Source organism: Triticum aestivum, chromosome 2D, assembly GCF_018294505.1.
Source record: "Triticum aestivum cultivar Chinese Spring chromosome 2D, IWGSC CS RefSeq v2.1, whole genome shotgun sequence".
Taxonomy (NCBI): Eukaryota; Viridiplantae; Streptophyta; class Magnoliopsida; order Poales; family Poaceae; genus Triticum; species Triticum aestivum.
In genome coordinates this window covers 647,217,767-647,237,821 of record NC_057799.1, presented here as the reverse complement: position 1 = coordinate 647,237,821, position 20,055 = coordinate 647,217,767, and the positions used below count along the sequence as shown (strand labels likewise).

Below are 20,055 nucleotides of genomic sequence, written 5' to 3'. Positions count from 1 at the left end.
ATTAGGAGAATGATGTGATGGACAAGACCCAATCCTAAGCCTAGCACAAGATCGTGTAGTTCGTTTGCTAAGAGCTTTTCTAATGTCAAGTATCATTTCCTTAGACCATGAGATTGTGCAACTCCGGGATACCGTAGGAATGCTTTGGGTGTACCAAACGTCACAACGTAACTGGGTGGCTATAAAGGTGCACTACAGGTATCTCCGAAAGTGTCTGTTGGGTTGGCACGAATCGAGACTGGGATTTGTCACTCCATGTAAACGGAGAGGTATCTCTGGGCCCACTCGGTAGGACATCATCATAATGTGCACAATGTGACCAAGGAGTTGATCACGGGATGATGTGTTACGGAACGAGTAAAGAGACTTGCCGGTAACGAGATTGAACAAGGTATCGGGATACCGACGATCGAATCTCGGGCAAGTAACATACCGATTGACAAAGGGAATTGTATACGGGATTGATTGAATCCTCGATCGTGGTTCATCCGATGAGATCATCGTGGAACATGTGGGAGCCAATATGGGTATCCAGATCCCGCTATTGGTTATTGACCGGAGAGTCGTCTCGGTCATGTCTGCGTGTCTCCCGAACCCGTAGGGTCTACACACTTAAGGTTCGGTGACGCTAGGGTTATAGAGATATTAGTATGCGGTAACCCGAAAGTTGTTCGGAGTCCCGGATGAGATCCCGGACGTCACGAGGAGTTCCGGAATGGTCCGGAGGTAAAGATTGATATACGGGAAGTCTTATTTTGGTCGCCGGAAAAGTTTCGCACTTTATCGGTATTGTACCGGGAGTGCCGAAAGGGGTCCGGGGGTCCACCAGCCCCGGGGGGCCACATGGGCTGTAGGGGGTGCGCCTTGGCCTATATGGGCCAAGGGCACCAGCCCCAAGAGGCCCATGCGCCAAGAGATAAGAAAAAAAAGGAGAGTCCTAAAGGGGGAAGGCACCTCCGAGGTGCCTTGGGGAGGAAGGACTCCTCCCTGGCCGCACCCTTCCTTGGAGGAAGGGCCAAGGCTGCGCCCCCCCCCTCTCCCTTGGCCCTATATATAGTGGGGGAAGGGAGGGCAGCAATACCTAAGCCCTGGCGCCTCCCTCTCCCTCCCGTGACACCTCTTCCTCCCCGCTTGCGCTTGGCGAAGCCCTGCCGGGATCCCGCTACTTCCACCACCACGCCGTCGTGCTGCTGGATCTCCATCAACCTCTCCTCCCCCCTTGCTGGATCAAGAAGGAGGAGACGTCGCTGCTCCGTACGTGTGTTGAACGCGGAGGTGCCGTCCGTTCGGCGCTAGGATCATCGGTGATTTGGATCACGACGAGTACGACTCCATCAAGCCCGTTCTCTTGAACGCTTCCGCTCGCGATCTACAAGGGTAGGTAGATGCACTCCCCTTCCCTCGTTGCTAGATTACTCCATAGATTGATCTTGGTGATGCGTAGAAAATTTTGAATTTCTGCTACGTTCTCCAACACAGGTGTCTCCGAAGGTACTTGTTGGATTGGCGTATTTCGAGATTAGGATTTGTCACTCCGATTGTCGGAGAGGTATCTCTGGGCCCACTCGGTAATACACATCACTTAAGCCTTGCAAGCGTTGCAACTAATGAGTTAGTTGCGGGATGATGTATTACAAAATGAGTAAAGAGACTTGCCGGTAACGAGATTGAACTAGGTATTGAGATACCGACGATCGAATCTCGGGCAAGTAACATACCAATGACAAAGGGAACAACGTATGTTGTTATGCGGTCTGACCGATAAAGATCTTCGTAGAATATGTGGGAGCCAATATGAGCATCCAGGCTCCGCTATTGGTTATTGACCGGAGACGTGTCTCGGTCATGTCTACATAGTTCTCGAACCCGTAGGGTCCGCACGCTTAAAGTTTCGATGACAGTTATATTATGAGTTTATATGTTTTGATGTACCGAAGGTTGTTCGGAGTCCCGGATGTGATCACGGACATAACGGGGAGTCTCGAAATGGTCGAGACATGAAGATTGATATATTGGACGACTATATTCGGACACCGGAATGGTTCCGGGGGTTATCGGATATATACCGGAGTATCGGGGGGTAACCCCCCGAGGTTATTGGGCCTCATGGGCCCAATTGGTGGAAGAGGAGAGGCGGCCAAGGGGCAGCCGCGCGCCCCTCCCCCCCAAGTCCGAATTGGACAAGGAGGGGGGCGGCGCCCCCTCTTTCCTTTCCCCTCTCTCTCCTTCCCTCTCCACTCCAAACCAACAAGGAAAAGGGAGGGAGTCCTACTCCCGGTGGGAGTAGGACTCCTCCTGGCTTGCCCCTCCTGGCCGGCCGCCTCTCCCCCCTTGCTCCTTTATATACGGGGGCAGGGGGGCACCCCAAAGACACAAGAATTGATCTGTTGATCTTTTAGCCGTGTGCGGTGCCCCCTCCACCATAGTCCACCTCGATAATACTGTAGCGATGCTTAGGCGAAGACCTGCGTCAGTAGAACATCATCATCGTCACCACGCCGTCGTGCTGACGAAACACTCCCTCAACACTCGGCCGGATCGGAGTTCGAGGGACGTCATCGGGCTGAACGTGTGCTGAACTCGGAGGTGCCGTGCGTTTGGTACTTGATCGGTCGGATCGTGAAGGCGTACGATTACATCAACTGCGTTGTGCTAACGCTTCCGCTTTCGGTCTACGAGGGTACGTGGACAACACTCTCCCCTCTCGTTGCTATGCATCACCATGATCTTGCATGTGCGTAGGAAATTTTTTGAAATTACTACGTTCCCAACAGTATCGTGTTTTCTGCTGATTGGTTTAATCTGTTGAGGAAGGAGGAGGGTGGGCTACTCTGAGTAGATACCGTGCTTGGTCGGGCTGGGGAATGCGGTTGCGTTCGATTTTAGCCCAGTTATGGGTGTGTTTAAACTACCCTTCTCTGTTTGTGATGAGCTCACTAGGATGGTGCGGAGTTTCTATTGGGGCTCATCAAAAGGTAAACGGAAAGTTCATTTGCGAGCATGGGATGATTTGTTGCAACCAAAGGATAGAGGTGGTTGTGGATTTCGTGACTTTCGTATGTTTAACCAAGCACTACTAGCGCGACAAGCTTGGTGGTTGATCACTAGGCCGGAAAATTTATGCGCACAAGTACTCAAAGCTAAGTACTACCCTGAAGGAAAGCTCGAAGATACAGTGTTCACCGGGAATGCTTCATCATCTTGGCAGGCGATTAGGTATAGGCTTGAACTCTTGAAGAAGGGCGTGGTATGGAGAGTTGGGAATGGCAGAAGCATTTGAGTCTAAAGAGATAATTGGATTCCCCATCCGTACTCATATAAGCCCATTACGTTGCTGGGGAGATGCCTTATAAGGTGTGTGTCTCATCTGTTGAATGACAACGGGTCTTGGAATATTCGGTTGCTACAGGAATATTTTGTCCCGGCTGATGCTATTGAGATTATGAAAATTCGAGCCTCACCACGATTGGAGGATGACACGCTAGCATGGGGACCTGGGAAGTATGGATTGTTTACGGTGAAGAGTGCATGTCAACTTGCTTTCGATGAAGCTCACGGGGACAATGCCACAGGATCAAGTTCTAGGCCAGAGGGGTCACGTCCTTGTTGGAAAATGATCTGGTCAAGCGACGTCCCACCCTCTGTCCAAAACTTTGCCTGGAAGACAGCAACGAATGCCATGCCAACTTGGCAAAAGAAGCACAGTACAGGATTGGAGATAGATGATATATGCCCAATTTGTGCCATGGAGGCCGAGGACAATTTCCACCCCCTTTGTCGTTGTACTTATGCTCGTGAGTTCTGGGAAACTATGTCGAATGTCTGGAACCTCCCTGATATTGCTTCCATTCAGAACAGTGGGAAAGAATGGCTGCTGAACTTGCTGCGAGATGATAGAGGTCGCACTATTTACTCGCTAATTTTTTTAAATAATACAATTTTTTATTAATTTTCAGAAATAATACACGGTTTTGATAATTTTCGAAAATAATACGGCCTTGTCTTCCTGGAAGACGACTGGACCTAATCGTCCTCCAAGAAGATGATTAGCTCCAGTCGTCCTCCAGAAAGATAGTTACCTCCAGTCGTCCTTCAGGAAGATGATTAGTTCCAGTCATCCTCCATGTAGATCATTAGTTCCTGGCCTTGTTCACAAAACTTTTTCATAACCGTGTTCCCTGGTGGGAAAGAAGATGGCGGCAAGGGAACACGGTTATGAAAAAGTTCTATGGACAAGGCCATGAACTAATCATCTACATAGAGGATGACTGAAACTAATCATTTTCCTGGAGGACGACTGGAGGTAACTATCTTTCTGGAGGACGACTGGAGGTAACTATCTTTCTGGAGGACGACTGGAGCTAATCATCTTTTTGGAGGACGATTAGGTCCAGTCGTCCTCTAGGAAGACGAGGCCGTATTATTTTCAAAAATTATCAAAACAGTGTATTATTTCTGAAAATTAATAAAAAAATATATTATTTAAAAAAAATTAGCTATTTACTCAGCACGTAGACAGCTCTTCTCTTGCGGGGAAGCACTTGAAGCTGAACTTTGTGCTTGCATGGAAGGACTGTATTTTTCCATTCAGAGGAGTGACTTGCCAATTATAATTGAAATGGACTCTGTCTTATTGCGTCACTACATCCAAAAGGAGCCGGTATTTTGTCCAAACTCGCAGAAATGGCGATAGCGAGGGGGGATGCAAAGCGGGTTAGACATGGGGTGTAGAGTAGACACAGCTGTATTTCTGAGCAGTCACACTACTTGTCTATAACCGTTCAGCATGTACGTACATGCCTCTTCAGACTGATCAATAAATCGCTTCAGAGAAATTATGTACTCGAAACATGGAGGAAAGACATGGAGTGGCTAGCTCGCATGCAGCACACGTGGATCCGTGATCTCTGCGATTTATTCTTGAATTATTTATTATTATAAGTACAGAAATATCTCTGCAACTTGTCGCGGATCAGATCGACCTAGGTGCTTGCACTGAGAGATCTGACCGACACCTACTGATCATAAATACTACTACTGATAGCAAGGAGCTAGCTTGCTTGAGGAAGCCACACGACCGCTGTAGGTGCAAGAGTCAGATCGAGATGGCGTCGTCCAGAGCAGCAGCGATCATCATGGTCGTGGCCTTGGCCTTCGCCGTCCTCGCCAGCCGTGATACCCTCTTGATGGTATTTCTTTTTAAATAATTTGGATTGCTTAGCGCATATGTCACGTAAAAGATTGAATGGTTTCTTAGCGTGGACTTAGAGAGATACTCCTAGATAACTACTCTCGGTCCTATGAGAAATAGTGAAACCAATTAACTAACAAACATACATGTATACGTGCTGGATACAGACCGGAGGGCCCTACATCGACGTTCTCCTGGGCCGTCGCGACGGGCTCACCCCGGCATCGGCGGACCTAGTCTTCACCATACCAGCGCCCTCCTTCGACGTGCCCACCCTCATCAGCTCCTTCGGCAACCGGAGCCTTGGCGTGGCGGACCTGGTGGCGCTCTCCGGCGCGCACACCTTTGGTGTCGCCCATTGCCCCTCCTTCTCCGACCGCTTCACGCCGATCATCGACGCCCACCCGGCCATCGGCCCCATGTTCGCCAAGATGTTAAAAGCCAAGTGCGCCAAGGACGTCCTGGAGGGCACCGTCACCCAGCCACTCGACGGGGCCACGCCAAAGGTGTTTGACAACGTCTACTATAGCGACCTCATCAACAGGCGTGGGCTGCTCAAGTCCGACCAGGGCCTCATCGACCACCCAGACACCAAAGGCATGGCCACGAGGTTCGCGCGCAACCAGTTAGTCTTCTTCGCGCAGTTTGCCAAGTCCATGTTGAAGATGAGCACTATGGACGTGCTCACCGGCAGCCAGGGCGAGATACGGCTGAACTGCGCCGTACCCAACGCACGTGCCGAGGGCATCGAGACCGCTGGCAACGAGGGCCATGCTTCCAACATGTAAGAGGTCGATTAATAAGCTGCCAATGGTAGCTCAAGTGTGCATGTGTGCGCTTCCTCGTGTGTTTAGCAATGGGTGTGTGGTAGTATCATGGTGCCAGTGGATTTGGGCGCTTGTGGTGTTGTAATAAAACGAGCGAGTGTCCTTCGCTTTGCTTTTAGAAACACAATGTGCACCTGCCGGTGAAGTTTAGGAGTTTTTTCTTAAAGAATGTATTAACATCACAGAGATACAAATTAAATCCTGCCTCTCCATGCACCTACAAGATGTCGCAAAGATATTCAGGATACACACAGTCAAAGGAAAAAAAACTAAGAGTTAAGTCCAGTTGAGCAGATTGCACCAACAGAAACCGAACCACTTGAGCTAGACCCAGCTCGCTATTAGGCATATTAGGCATCTCTAGCCGATCCCATAAAAATGACGGTTCACTCCTCTAACTGTCATCTAGTCGAAGTCTTAAATATCGTTAGGTGCGCAAAACTTTTACACCTTAGCCCTACGGACGCCTAAAAGCACTCGGCCTCCACACCCTGCCGAGTAAAAGTTGTGGCCACTTTTGGACACCCCCCCATCCCCACTGATTCGTCGCCAGTGCACCTGCCGGCGACTATCCACCGCGTCCACCGTTACATCGCCGCCTCCTTTGGCCCTTGCCGCCCTTCTGCGCGAGTCCGAGCCGGTCACCGGCCGTCGCCATCGCCTGAGTCGCTAAAACGCTGCCACCTATGCATCGATCGATTTGACTGAAACCGCCTCGTATCTTCTTCCTCATTGGCTACTGCTACTTGTGAACTGCATTGAGTTTTCCCCGAAGAGGAAGGGAGAAGTAATATATTAGCGGATAGTATTTCCCTCAGTAGAGAACTAAGGTTATCGAATCAATAGGAGATGCACGCAAACGACCTTTAGTAGTACCGACACAAACAAGAGCAAATACTTGCACCCAGCGCGGGCAAGAGTGTTATCAATCTCCTTTTGTAGTCGTTAATTGCAATCATCTGATCTGGTAGTAGGAGATATATAAATTGCAAACTAAAATAAAAGTAAATAAATTGCAGCAAGGTTTTTAGGGTTTTAGTAATATGATTAAAATAGACCCGGGGGCCATAGTTTTCACTAGAGGCATCTCTCTCTCATAAAAATAGCATACGGGGGTACACAAATTACTGTTGGACAATTGATACAAAAGCATATAGTTATGACGTTATTCATGGCATGATCAGTACATAGACATTATGTCCGTGACAAGTAGATCATTGAACTTACTAATGCCTACCACTATTACTCCACTTTGATAGCGTTTCTATGCTTGCCTTTTTACGTATTAAGTTCATGACAAACAGAGTAATGCATGAAGTGTGATGACATAATGTAGATAGAATAAAATCAAGCAATATGATTAACCCCCTCGTTTGATCATTAGTACCAACAAACAATACAAATACGTGCCTCGATACCCCTCCTGTCATAGAGTGAGGACACCGCAACATTGAACCACAAAGTACCTCTCCTGCTGAAGATAAATCAATCTAGTTGGCCAAACAAAACAGATTGACCAGAGACAAATACAAAGCTATAGCAACCACACATAATAAAGTTTAGAAAAGACTCAATTACTTTCAATGAATAATATGATCATAAACTCATAATTCATCGGCTCCCAACAAACGCACATCAAAAGATTAATCGAATCGACCTCTGAAGAGAACATTGTATTAAAGATGAGAGAGAGAGAGAGAGAGCGCCATCTAACTAATCACTATGGACACATAGGTCTTGTGGGAACTACTCACACATCATGAGAGGTGCAGTAAGGTTGATGTAGAAGCCCTCCATAATTGATTCCCCTCCGGCAGAGTACCAGCGAAGGACTCCAGATGGGATCGGGAAGAACAGAGACTTGCGGAGGCGGAAAAGTTGTTTCGTTCATGCCTCTGGTTTTTTTCCAATATTAGGGAATTTATAACGCTGGAATTTGGTCTGACAGAGCCATGAGGGGCCCGGAAGACATCACGGCGCGCCTACACCCCTAGGGCGCGCCCTGTTATCTTGTCGTATCCTTGTTTCTCTTCTGGACTCCCTCCGAAGCTTTCAGAGATGCCATGATTAGGTTTGCAACTGTCGTGGTCTCGATGTTTGTACCTCAATACCTGAGAGAACTGTTGGGGAACGCAGTAATTTTAAAAGGTTTCCTACGATCACGCAAGATATATCTAGGAGAAGCATAGCAACGAGCGGGGAGAGTGTGTCCACGTACCCTCGTAGACCGAAAGCGGAAGCGTTTTATCAACGCAGTTGATGTAGTCGTACGTCTTCACGATCCGACCGATCTCAGGACCGAACGTACGTCACCTCCGTGTTTAGCACATGTTCAGCTTGATGACGGACCTCGTACTCTTGATCCAGTTGAGGCCGAGGGAGAGTTCCGTCAGCACGACGGTGTGGCGACGGTGATGATGAAGTTACCGGCGCAGGGCTTCGCCTAGGCACTACGACGATATGCCGAGGTGTGTAACCGTGGAGAGGGGCACCGCACACGGCTAAGAGAAACTTTGATGTGCCTTTTGGGTGCCCTCCTCCCACGTATATAAAGGGGGGAGGAGAGGAGGCCGGCCCTAGGAGGGGGCGTGGCATGGGGGAGTCCTACTTGGACTCCTAGTCCAAGTAGGAATCAATCCCCCCCTTTCCTAGTCCAAGTAGGAGAAGAAGGGAAAGAGGAGAGAAGAGAAGGAAGGAGGGGGGCGCCGCCCCCTCCCCTTGTCCAATTCGGACTGGGCAAGGGGGGAGCATGCCACCTCTGGCCGGCCCTCTCTCTTCTCTACTAAGGCCCATTGTGGCTCATTAATCCCTCGGGGGGTTCCGGTAACCTCCCGGTACTCCGGAAAATACCCGATACACATCGGAACCATTCCGGTGTCCGAATATAACCTTCCAATATATCAATCTTTATGTCTCGACCATTTCGAGATTCCTCGGCATGCCCGTGATCTTATCCGGGACTCCGAAAAACCTTCGGTACACCGAATCACATAACTCATAATACAAATAGTCATCGAACATTAAGCGTGCGGACCCTACGGGTTCGAGAATTATGTAGAAATGACCGAGACACATCTCCGGTCAATAACCCATATCGGAACTTGGATGCTCATATTGGCTCCTACATATTCTACGAAGATCTTTAGCGGTCAAACCGCATAACAACATACGTTGTTCCCTTTGTCATCGGTATGTTACTTGCCCGAGATTCGATCGTCGGTAGCCTCATACCTAGTTCAATCTCGTTACCAGCAAGTCTCTTTACTCATTCCATAATACATCATCCCATGACTAACTCATTAGTCACATTGCTTGCAAGGCTTATAGTGATGTGTATTACCGAGAGGGCCCAGAGATACCTCTCCGAAACACGGAGTGAAAAATCCTAATCTCGATCTATGCCGAACTCAACAAACACCATCGGAGACACCTGTAGAGCATCTTTATAATCACCCAGTTACGTTGTGCCGTTTGATAGCACACTAAGTGTTCCTCCGGTATTCGGGAGTTGCCTAATCTCATAGTCATAGGAACATGTATAAGTCATGAAGAAAGCAATAGCAATAAAACTTAACGATCATTGTGCTAAGCTACGGATGGGTCTTGTCCATCACATCATTCTCCTAATGATGTGATCCCATTCATCAAGTGACAACACATGTCTATGGCCAGGAAACTTAACCATCTTTGATTAACGAGCTAGTCTAGTAGAGGCATACTAGGGACACTTTGTTTTGTCTATGTATTCACACATGTATCAAGTTTTCGGTTAATACAATTCTAGCATGAATAATAAAAATTTATCATGATATAAGAAAATAAAATAATAACTTTATTATTGCCTCTAGGGCATATTTCCTTCAGTCTCCCACTTGCACTAGAGTCAATAATCTAGTTCACATCGCCATGCGATTTAACACCAATAGTTCACATCACCATGTGATTAACCCCCATAGTTCACATCGCCATGTGAGCAACACTCAAAGGGTTAAAGAGAGTCAATAATCTAGTTCACATCGCTATGTGATTATCACCCAAGAGCACTAAAGTGTGATCATGTTTTGCTCGTGAGATAAATTTTAGTGTACGAATCTGCAACATTCAGATCCGTATGTATTTTGCAAATTTCTGTCTACAATGCTCTGTACCGGGCTACTCTAGCTAATTGCTCCCACTTTTAATATGTATCTAGATCGAGACTCAGAGTCATCTAGATCGGTGTCAAAGCTTGCATCGACGTAACTCTTTACGATGAACTCTTTATCACCTCCATAACCGAGAAATATTTCCTTATTCTACTAAGGATAATTTTGACCGCTGTCCAGTGATCCACTCCTGGATCACTATTGTACCCTCTTGCCAAACTTATGGTGAGGTACACAATAGGCTGGTACACAGCATAGCATACTTTATAGAACCTATGACTGAGGCATAGGGAATGACTTTCATTCTCTTTCTATTTTCTGCCGTGGTCGGGTTTTGAGTCTTACTCAACTTCACACCTTGCAACACAGGCAAGAACTCCTTCTTTGGTTGTTCCATTTTGAACTACTTCAAAATCTTGTCAAGGTATGTACTCATTGAAAAATCTTATCAAGTGTCTTGATCTATCTCTATAGATCTTGATGCTCAATGTGTAAGCAGCTTCACCGAGGTCTTTCTTTGAAAAACTCCTTTCAAACACTCCTTTATGCTTTCCAGAGAATTCTACATCATTTCCGATCAACAATATGTCACTCACATATACTTATCAGAAAGGTTGTAGTGCTCCCACTCACTTTCTTGTAAATACAGGCTTCAACGTAAGTCTGTATAAAACTATATGCTTTGATCAACTCATCAAAGCATATATTCCAACTCTGAGATGCTTGCACCAGTCCATAGATGGATCGCTGGAGCTTGCACATTTTGTTTGCACCTTTAGGATTGACAAAACGTTCTGGTTGCATCATATACAACTCTTTTTTAATAAACCATTAAGGAATGTAGTTTTTATATCCATTTGCCAGATTTCATAAAATGCGGCAATTGCTAACATGATTCGAACAGACTTCAGCATCGCTGCGAGTGAGAAAATCTCATTGTAGTCAACACCTTGAACTTGTCAAAAACCTTTTTCTGACAAGTCTAGCTTTGTAGATAGTAACACTACTATCAGGGTCCGTCTTCCTCTTGAAGATCCATTTATTCCCTATGGCTTGCCGATCATCGGACAAGTCCACCAAAGTCCATACTTTGTTCTCATACATGGATCCCATCTTAGATTTCATGGCCTCAAGCCATTTCGCGGAATCTGGGCTCATCATTGCTTCCTATAGTTTGTAGGTTCGTCATGGTCAAGTAACATGACCTCCAGAATAGGATTCCCGTACCACTCTGGTGCGGATCTTACTCTGGTTGACCTATGAGGTTCGGTAGTAACTTGATCTGAAGTTTCATGATCATTATCATTAGCTTCCTCACTAATTGGTGTAGGAATCACTAGAACTGATTTCTATGATGAACTACTTTCCAGTTCGGGAGCAGGTACAATTACCTCATCAAGTTCTACTTTCCTCCCACTCACTTCTTTCGAGAGAAGCTCCTTCTCTAGAAAGGATCCATTCTTAGCAACGAATATCTTGCCTTTGGATCTGTGATAGAAGGTGTACCCAACAGTCTCCTTTGGGGTATCCTATGAAGGAACATTTCTCTAATTTGGGTTCGAGCTTATCAGGTTGAAGCTTTTTCACATAATCATCGCAGCCCCAAACTTGAAGTAACGACAACTTTGGTTTCTTGCCAAACCACAGTTCATATGGCGTCGTCCCAACGGATTTAGATGGTGCCTATTTAACGTGAATGCAGCCGTCTCTAAAGCATAACTCCAAAACGATAGTGGTAAATCAGTAAGAGACATCATAGATCGCACCATATCTAATAAAGTGCGGTTACGACGTTTGGACACACCATTACGCTGTGGTGTTCCGGGTGGCGTGAGTTGCGAAACTATTCCGCATTGTTTCAAATGAAGATCAAACTCGTAACTCAAATATTCACCTCCACGATCAGATCGCAGAAACTTTATTTTCTTGTTACGATGATTTTCCACTTCACTCTGAAATTCTTTGAACTTTTCAAATGTTTCAGACTTATGTTTCATCAAGTAGATATACCCATATCTGCTCAAATCATCTGTGAAGGTCAGAAAATAACGATACCGCCGCGAGCCTCAACAGTCATCGGACCGCATACATCAGCATGTATTATTTCCAATAAGTCTGTTGCTCGCTCCATAGTTCCAGAGAATGGAGTCTTAGTCATCTTGCCCAGGCATGGTTCGCAAGCATCAAGTGATTCATAATGAAGTGATTCCAAAAGCCCATCACCATGGAGTTTCTTCATGCGCTTTACACCAATATGACCCAAACGGCAGTGCCACAAATAAGTTGCACTATCATTATTAAACTTATATCTTTTGGATTGAATACTATGAATATGTGTATCACTACTATCGAAATTCAACAAAAATAGACCACTCATCAAGGGTGCATGACCATAAAAGATATTACTCATATAAATAGAACAACCATTATTCTCTGATTTAAATGAATAACCGTCTCGCATCAAACAAGATCCAGATATAATGTTCATGCTTAACACTGGCACCAAATAACAATTATTCAGGATCTAAAACTAATCCCGAAGGTAGATGTAGAGGTAGCGTGCCGACGGCGATCACATCGACTTTGGAACCATTTCCCACGCGCATCGTCACCTCGTCCTTAGCCAATCTTCACTTAATCCGTAACCATTGTTTCCAGTTGCAAATATGAGCAACAGAACCAGTATCAAATACCCAGGCACTACTGCGAGCATTAGTAAGGTACACATCAATAACATGTATATCAAATATACCTTTCACTTTGCCATCCTTCTTATCCACCAAATACTTGGGGAAGTTCCGCTTCCAGTGACCAGTCCCTTTGCAGTAGAAGCATTCAGTCTCAGGCTTAGGTCCAGACTTGGGCTTCTTCACTTGAGCAGCAACTTGCTTGCCGTTCTTCTTGAAGTTCCCCTTCTTCCCTTTACCTTTTTTCTTGAAACTAGTGGTCTTGTTGACCATCAACAGTTGATGCTCCTTTTTGATTTCTACCTGCACAGCCTTTAGCATCGCGAAGAGCTCGGGAATAGTCTTGTTCATCCCTTGCATATTATAGTTCGTCACGAAGCTTTCATAGCTTCGTGGCAGTGATTGAAGAACTCTGTCAATGACACTATCATCAGGAAGATTAACTCCCAGTTGAGTCAACTGGTTGTGGTACCCAGACATTCTGAGTATATGTTCACTGACAGAACTATTCTCCTCCATCTTGCAGCTATAGAACTTATTGGAGACTTCATATCTCTCAATCCGGGCATTTGCTTGCAATATTAACTTCAACTCCTGGAACATCACATATGCTCCATGACGTTCAAAACGTCGTTGAAGTCCCGGTTCTAAGTCGTAAAGCATGGCACACAGAACTATCGAGTAGTCATCAGCTTTGCTCTGCCAGACGTTCTCAACGTCTGGTATTGCTCCTGCAGCGGTCTTGCACCTAACGGTGCTTCCAGGACGTAATTCTTCTGTATAGCAATGAGGATAATCCTCAAGTTACGGACACAGCCCGTGTAGTTTCTACCATCATCTTTCAACTTAGCTTTCTCTAGGAACGCATTAAAATTCAAAGGAACAGTAGCACGGGCCATTGATCTAAAACAACATAGACATGCAAAATACTATCAGGTACTAAGTTCATGATAAATTAAAGTTCAATTAATCATATTACTTAGGAACTCCCACTTAGATAGACATCCCTTTAATCATCTAAGTGATCACGTGATCCAAATTAACTAAACCATGTCCGATCATCACGTGAGATGGAGTAGTTTTCAATGGTGAACATCACTATGTTGATCATATCTACTATATGATTCACGCTCGACCTTTCGGTCTCAGTGTTCCGAGGCCATATCTGCATATGCTAGGCTCGTCAAGTTTAACCCGAGTATTCTGCATGTGCAAAACTGGCTTGCACCCGTTGTATGTGAACGTAGAGCTTATCACACCTGATCATCACGTGGTGTCTCGGCACGACGAACTGTAGCAACGGTGCATACTCAGGGAGAACACTTGTACCTTGAAATTTAGTGAGAGATCATCTTATAATGCTACCGCCGTACTAAGCAAAATAAGATGCATAAAGGATAAACATCACATGCAATCAATATAAGTGATATGATATGGCCATCATCATCTTGTGCCTTTGGTCTCCATCTCCAAAGCACCGTCATGTTCACCATCGTCACGGCTTGACACCTTGATCTCCATCGAAGCATCGTTGTCGTCTCGCCAATTATTGCTTCTACGACTATCTCTACCGCTTAGTAATAAAGTAAAGCAATTACATGGCGATTGCATTTCATACAATAAAGCGACAACCATAAGGCTCCTGCCAGTTGCCGATAACTTTTACAAAACATGATCATCTCATACAACAATTTATATATCATCACATCTTGACCATATCACATCACAACAAGCCCTGCAAAAACAAGTTAGACGTCCTCTACTTTGTTGGTGCAAGTTTTACGTGGCTGCTACGGGCTTAGCAAGAACCGTTCTTACCTACGCATCAAAACCACAACGATTTTTCGTCAAGTGTGTTGATTTAACCTTCAACAAGGACCGGGCATAGTCGCACTCGATTCAACTAAAGCTGGAGAAACAGGCACCCACCACTACTGGAATCAGCTAATTTGCCATCTGCCAGCTCTTTGCCGTCTGCTAGCTGACGACAAAGAAGCTCTTTGCCATCAGCTACCCAAAAGCAGACGGCAAAGAAACGGCAGACGACAAAACAGGCCTTTGCCATCTGCCGGCTCTTTGCCGTCAGCTAGCTGACGGCAAAGAATCTTTGCCGTCCGCTGGCTGACTTCAAAGAGAGAGGTGGCCCCCACCCCCCCGCCCGTTTAGAAAAACTTAACGCCCCACCTCTTTGCCGTCTGCTAGCAGACGGAAAAGAGAGATAAAGGCGGACGGCAAAGATTGGCGGACGGCAAAGAGCAGACTAACTAACGGCCCCCACCCTCCCGCCCGTTACTCTCTCTTCTCTCCCTCTCTCCTCCCCGACGTGCCCCGCCACCAGATCCCACGTCCACCGCGCCGCCGCCCCCGCCCCCGCCGCCCGCCGCCGCCCTCGCCCCCGCACCCGCTTGGCACGTCGCCCCACCACCCCTCCGCCCCCACCCCACCCGCCGACGCCCCGTCGCCCCGCCACCCGCCGCCCCCGGCACCGCCCCCGACGCCCCGTCGCCCCACCACCCGCCGCCCGGCGTCGCCCCCGCCGCCCCGTGCCTCCCCCGCCGCCCGGCGGCGCCCCCGGCAGCGCCCCCGCCGCCCGGCGCCCCCCCGCCACCGCCCCCGCCGCCCGTCCCATTGCTCCGGTGAGGGACTACTTCTTTTTTTTTCTTTTTTTCTGTTTAATTGTTAGTGCTAGATTGTGTTAGTGTTAGTGTTAGAAAAGAATGAGAAGAAGTAGAAGTAGTAGAAGAAGTAGAAGAAGAAGAAAAGAGAAGAAGTAGAAAAAAGATGAAAAAAGGAAAAGAAGAAAAGAAGTAGAAGAAGAAGAAAGGAAGAAAAGAAAAGAAGTACAAAAAAGATGTAAAAAGAAGAAGAAGAAAAGAAGTAGAAGAAGTAGAAGAAGAAGAAAGGAAGAAACGAAAAGAAGTAAAAAAAGTAGAAAAAAGATGAAAGAAGAAGAAGAAAGGAAAGAAGAAGAAGAAGAAGAGAAAGAAAGAAGAAGAAGGATAGAAGGAAACACCCCGACCCCTTGACCCCTTGACCCCGACCCCCTGACCCCTGACCCCGACACCCCGACCCCGACACGACACCCCGACCCCGACACGACACCCCGACCCCCTGACCCCGACACCCCGACACCCCGACCCCGACACGACACCCCGACACCCGACCCCCCGACCCCCTGACCCCCTGACCCCCTGACCCCGACACCCCGACTCCGACACCACACCTCGACACCGACACGACACCCCGACACCCGACCCCCTGACCCCGACACCCGACCCCGACTCCACCCCGACACCCGACCCCCTAACCCCCTGACCCCGACACGACACCCCGACCCCCGACCCCGAAACAGCACCCCGACCCCGACACGGCACCCCGACACCGACACGACACCCCGACCCCCGACACCTCCCGAAAAGGTGTTCTTTGGCCTTGCAGAGGCCGATGGGGTCATATATTTGTGAATTATTAGTTAGGTCATATATTTTTCGATTTTGTTATGAAAACATCATATATAATTGTGTTGATCGGGTAGATTTAAATGTGCAGTTGTTTCATCGCTGCGAGGTTTGGTGGTCGACGACCTCGCCGTGCGTTTGACGAGCTCTGCCCCTTCGTTCGTGGGTGAGCACAAATGACATGTCCTCCTCCCCCGTTAATTATTTGCTCTGTTCCGGTGTTCGTGCCGATGAAACTTGATAGCTAGCTATATATGTGTCTTGAATCATCAGTATGCGTAACCACGTGGCAGCCAACTGTGCTTCCTGGGAGCTGACCCATTTGGTCAGTTTGCCTATAGGGGCAGACGGCAAAGACACTAGGAAGTTTGCCTACAGTGGCAGACGGCAAAGACACTAGAAAGTTTGCCTACAGTGGCAGACGGCAAAGACACTAGAAAGTTTGCCATCAGTGGCAGACGGCAAAGACTTGCCGTCCACGGTGGACGGCAAAGGCCTGCCGTTAGCCACTTAATGGACTGACAGCGCAATTATTGTCGTCTGCTCTCTTTGCCGTCCGCTGCAGACGGCAAAGGCCCTTTGCCGTCAGCCGCCCGGAAGCAGACGACAAAGTAGCTCTTTGCCGGACCTTACTTTGCCGGAGCCTTTTGCCGTCCGCGGCTGACGGCAAAGGCCTTTGCCGTCCGCCGTTCATGCCTTTGCCGTCCGCCGTGGCAGACGGCAAAATAGCTGATTCCTGTAGTGCACTAGCCACCTGTGTATGAAGCACGTCGGTAGAACCAGTCTCATGAACGCAGTCATGTAATGTCGGTCTGGGCCGCTTCATCCAACAATACCGCCGAATCAAAGTATGACATGCTGGTAAGCAGTATGACTATTATCACTCACAACTCTTTTTGTTCTACTCGTGCATATAACATCTACGCATAGACCTGGCTCGGATGCCACTGTTGGGGAACGGAGTAATTTCAAAAAAAATCCTACGATCACGCAAGATCTATCTAGGAGAAGCATAGCAACGAGCGGGGAGAGTGTGTGCACGTACCCTCGTAGACCGAAAACGAAAGCGTTTTATCAACGCGGTTGATGTAGTCGTACGTCTTCATGATCCGACCGATCTCAGCACCGAACGTACGACACCTCCGTGTTCAGCACACGTTCAGCTCGATGATGTCCCTCGTACTCTTGATCCATTTGAGGCTGAGGGAGAGTTCTGTCAGCATGACGGTGTGGCGAAGGTGATGATGAAGTTACTGGTGCAGGACTTCGCCTAAGCACTACGACGATATGACCGAGGTGTGTAACCGTGTAGAGGGGCAGCACACACGGCTAAGAGAAACTTTGATGTGCCTTTGGGGTGCCCCCCTTCCATGTATATAAAGGGGGGAGGAGAGTAGGCCGGCCCTAGGAGGGGGCACGCCATGGGGGAGTCCTACTTGGACTCCTAGTCCAAGTAGGAATCAATCCCCCCCTTTCGTAGTCCAAGTAGGAGAAGAAGGTAAAGAGGAGAGAAGAGAAGGAAGGAGGGGGGCGCCACCTCTGGCCGGCCCTCTCTCTTCTCCACTAAGGCCCATTGTGGCCCATTAATCCCCCGGGGGGTTCCGGTAACCTCCCGGTACTTCAGAAAATACCCGATACACTTCGGGACCATTCCGGTGTCCGAATATAACCTTCCAATATATCAATCTTTATTTCTCTACCATTTCGAGACTCCGTCATGCCCGTGATCTTATCCGGGACTCCGAACAACATTCGGTACATCGAATCACATAACTCATAATACAAATCGTCATCGAACGTTAAGCGTGCAAACCCTACGGGTTCGAGAACTATGTAGACATGACCGAGACACATCTCCGGTCAATAACCAATAGCGGAACTTGGATGCTCATATTGGCTCCTACATATTCTACGAAGATCTTCATCGGTCAAACCGCATAACAACATACGTTGTTCTCTTTGTCATCGGTATGTTACTTGCCAGAGATTCGATCGTCGATATCCTCATACCTAGTTCAATCTCATTACCGGCAAGTCTCTTTACTCGTTCCGTAATACATCATCCCATGACTAACTCATTAGTCACATTGCTTGCAAGGCTTATAGTGATGTGCATTACCGAGAGGGCCCAGAGATACCTCTCCGAAACACGGAGTGACAAATCCTAATCTCGATCTATGCTGATGACCCACAAGTGTAGGGGATCGGATCTATCATAGTCCTTTCGATAAGTAAGAGTGTCGAACCCGATGAGGAGCAGAAGGAAATGACAAGTGGTTTTGAGTAAGGAATTCTCTGCAAGCACTGAAATTATCGGTAACAGATAGTTTTGTGATAAGGTAATTTGTAACGGGTAACAAGTAACAAAACTAAACAAGGTGCGGCAAGGTGGCCCAATCCTTTTTGTAGCAAAGGACAAGCCTGGACAAACTCTTATATAAAGGAAAATGCTCCCGAGGACACATGGGAATTATCGTCAAGCTAGTTTTCATCACGCTTATATGATTCGCGTTCATTACTTTGATAATTTGATATGTGGGTGGACCGGTGCTTGGGTGCTGCCCTTCCTTGGACAAGCATCCCACTTATGATTAACCCCTATTGCAAGCATCCACAACTACAAAAGAAGTATTAAGGTAAACCTAACCATAGCACGAAACATATGGATCCAAATCAGCCCCTTACGAAGCAACACATAAACTAGGGTTTAAGATTCTGCCACTCTAGCAACCCATCATCTACTTATTACTTCCCAATGCCTTCCTCTAGGCCCAAATAATGGTGAAGTGTCATGTAGTCGACGTTCACATAACACCACTAGAGGAGAGACAACATACATCTCATCAAAATATCGAACGAATACCAAATTCACATGACTACTTATAGCAAGACTTCTCCCATGTCCTCAGGAATAAACGTAACTACTCACAAATCATATTCATGTTCATAATCATGAGGGGTATTAATATGCATTAAGGATCTGAACATATAATCTTCCACCGAATAAACTAACTAGCATCAACTACAAGGAGTAATCAACACTACTAGCAACCCACAGGTACCAATCTGAGGCTTTGAGACAAAGATCGGATATAAGAGATGAACAAGGGTTTGAGAGGATATGGTGCTGGTGAAGATGTTGATGGAGATTGACCCCCTCCCGATGAGAGGATCGATGATTTCCCCCTCCTAGAGGGATGTTTCCCCGGCAGAACAGCTCCGCCGGAGCCCTAGATTGGTTCCGCCAAGGTTCCGCCTCGAGAAGGCGGCGCTTCGTCCCGAAAGCTTCCTCCACATTTTTTATTTGACGAAAGACTTCATATAGCAGAAGATGGGCACCGGAGGCCTGCCAGGGGGCCCACGAGACAGGGGGTAGGGCGCGCCCCCCACCCTCGTGGATAGGGTGTGGGCCCCCTCTGGTTGATTATTTCGCCAGTATTTTTTATTAATTCCAAAAAGTGCCTCCGTGAAGTTTCAGGACTTTTGGAGCTGTGCAGAATAGGTCTCTAATATTTGCTCCTTTTCCAGCCCAGAATTCCAGCTGTCGGCATTCTCCCTCTTCATGTAAACCTTGTAAAATAAGAGAGAAAAGGCATAAGTATTGTGACATAATGTATAGTAACAGCCCATAATGCAATAAATATCGATATAAAAGCATGATGCAAAATGGACGTATCAACTCCCCCAAGCTTAGACCTCGCTTGTCCTCAAGCGGAAGCCGATAACGAAAAATATGTCCACATGTTT

At 47.3% G+C, this 20,055-nt stretch overlaps 1 protein-coding gene across 1 annotated transcript; it reads left to right on the top strand.

Moving 5' to 3' along the window:
* Nucleotides 1-5,070: 5,070 nt before the first annotated feature.
* On the top strand, nucleotides 5,071-6,217 carry LOC123050785 (peroxidase 2-like). The gene is made up of 2 exons (XM_044473518.1): nucleotides 5,071-5,189; nucleotides 5,359-6,217. The coding sequence occupies exons 1-2, from the start codon at nucleotides 5,106-5,108 to the stop codon at nucleotides 5,977-5,979; spliced, it is 705 nt and encodes a 234-aa protein (XP_044329453.1). The 5' UTR covers nucleotides 5,071-5,105; the 3' UTR covers nucleotides 5,980-6,217.
* Nucleotides 6,218-20,055: the final 13,838 nt, after the last annotated feature.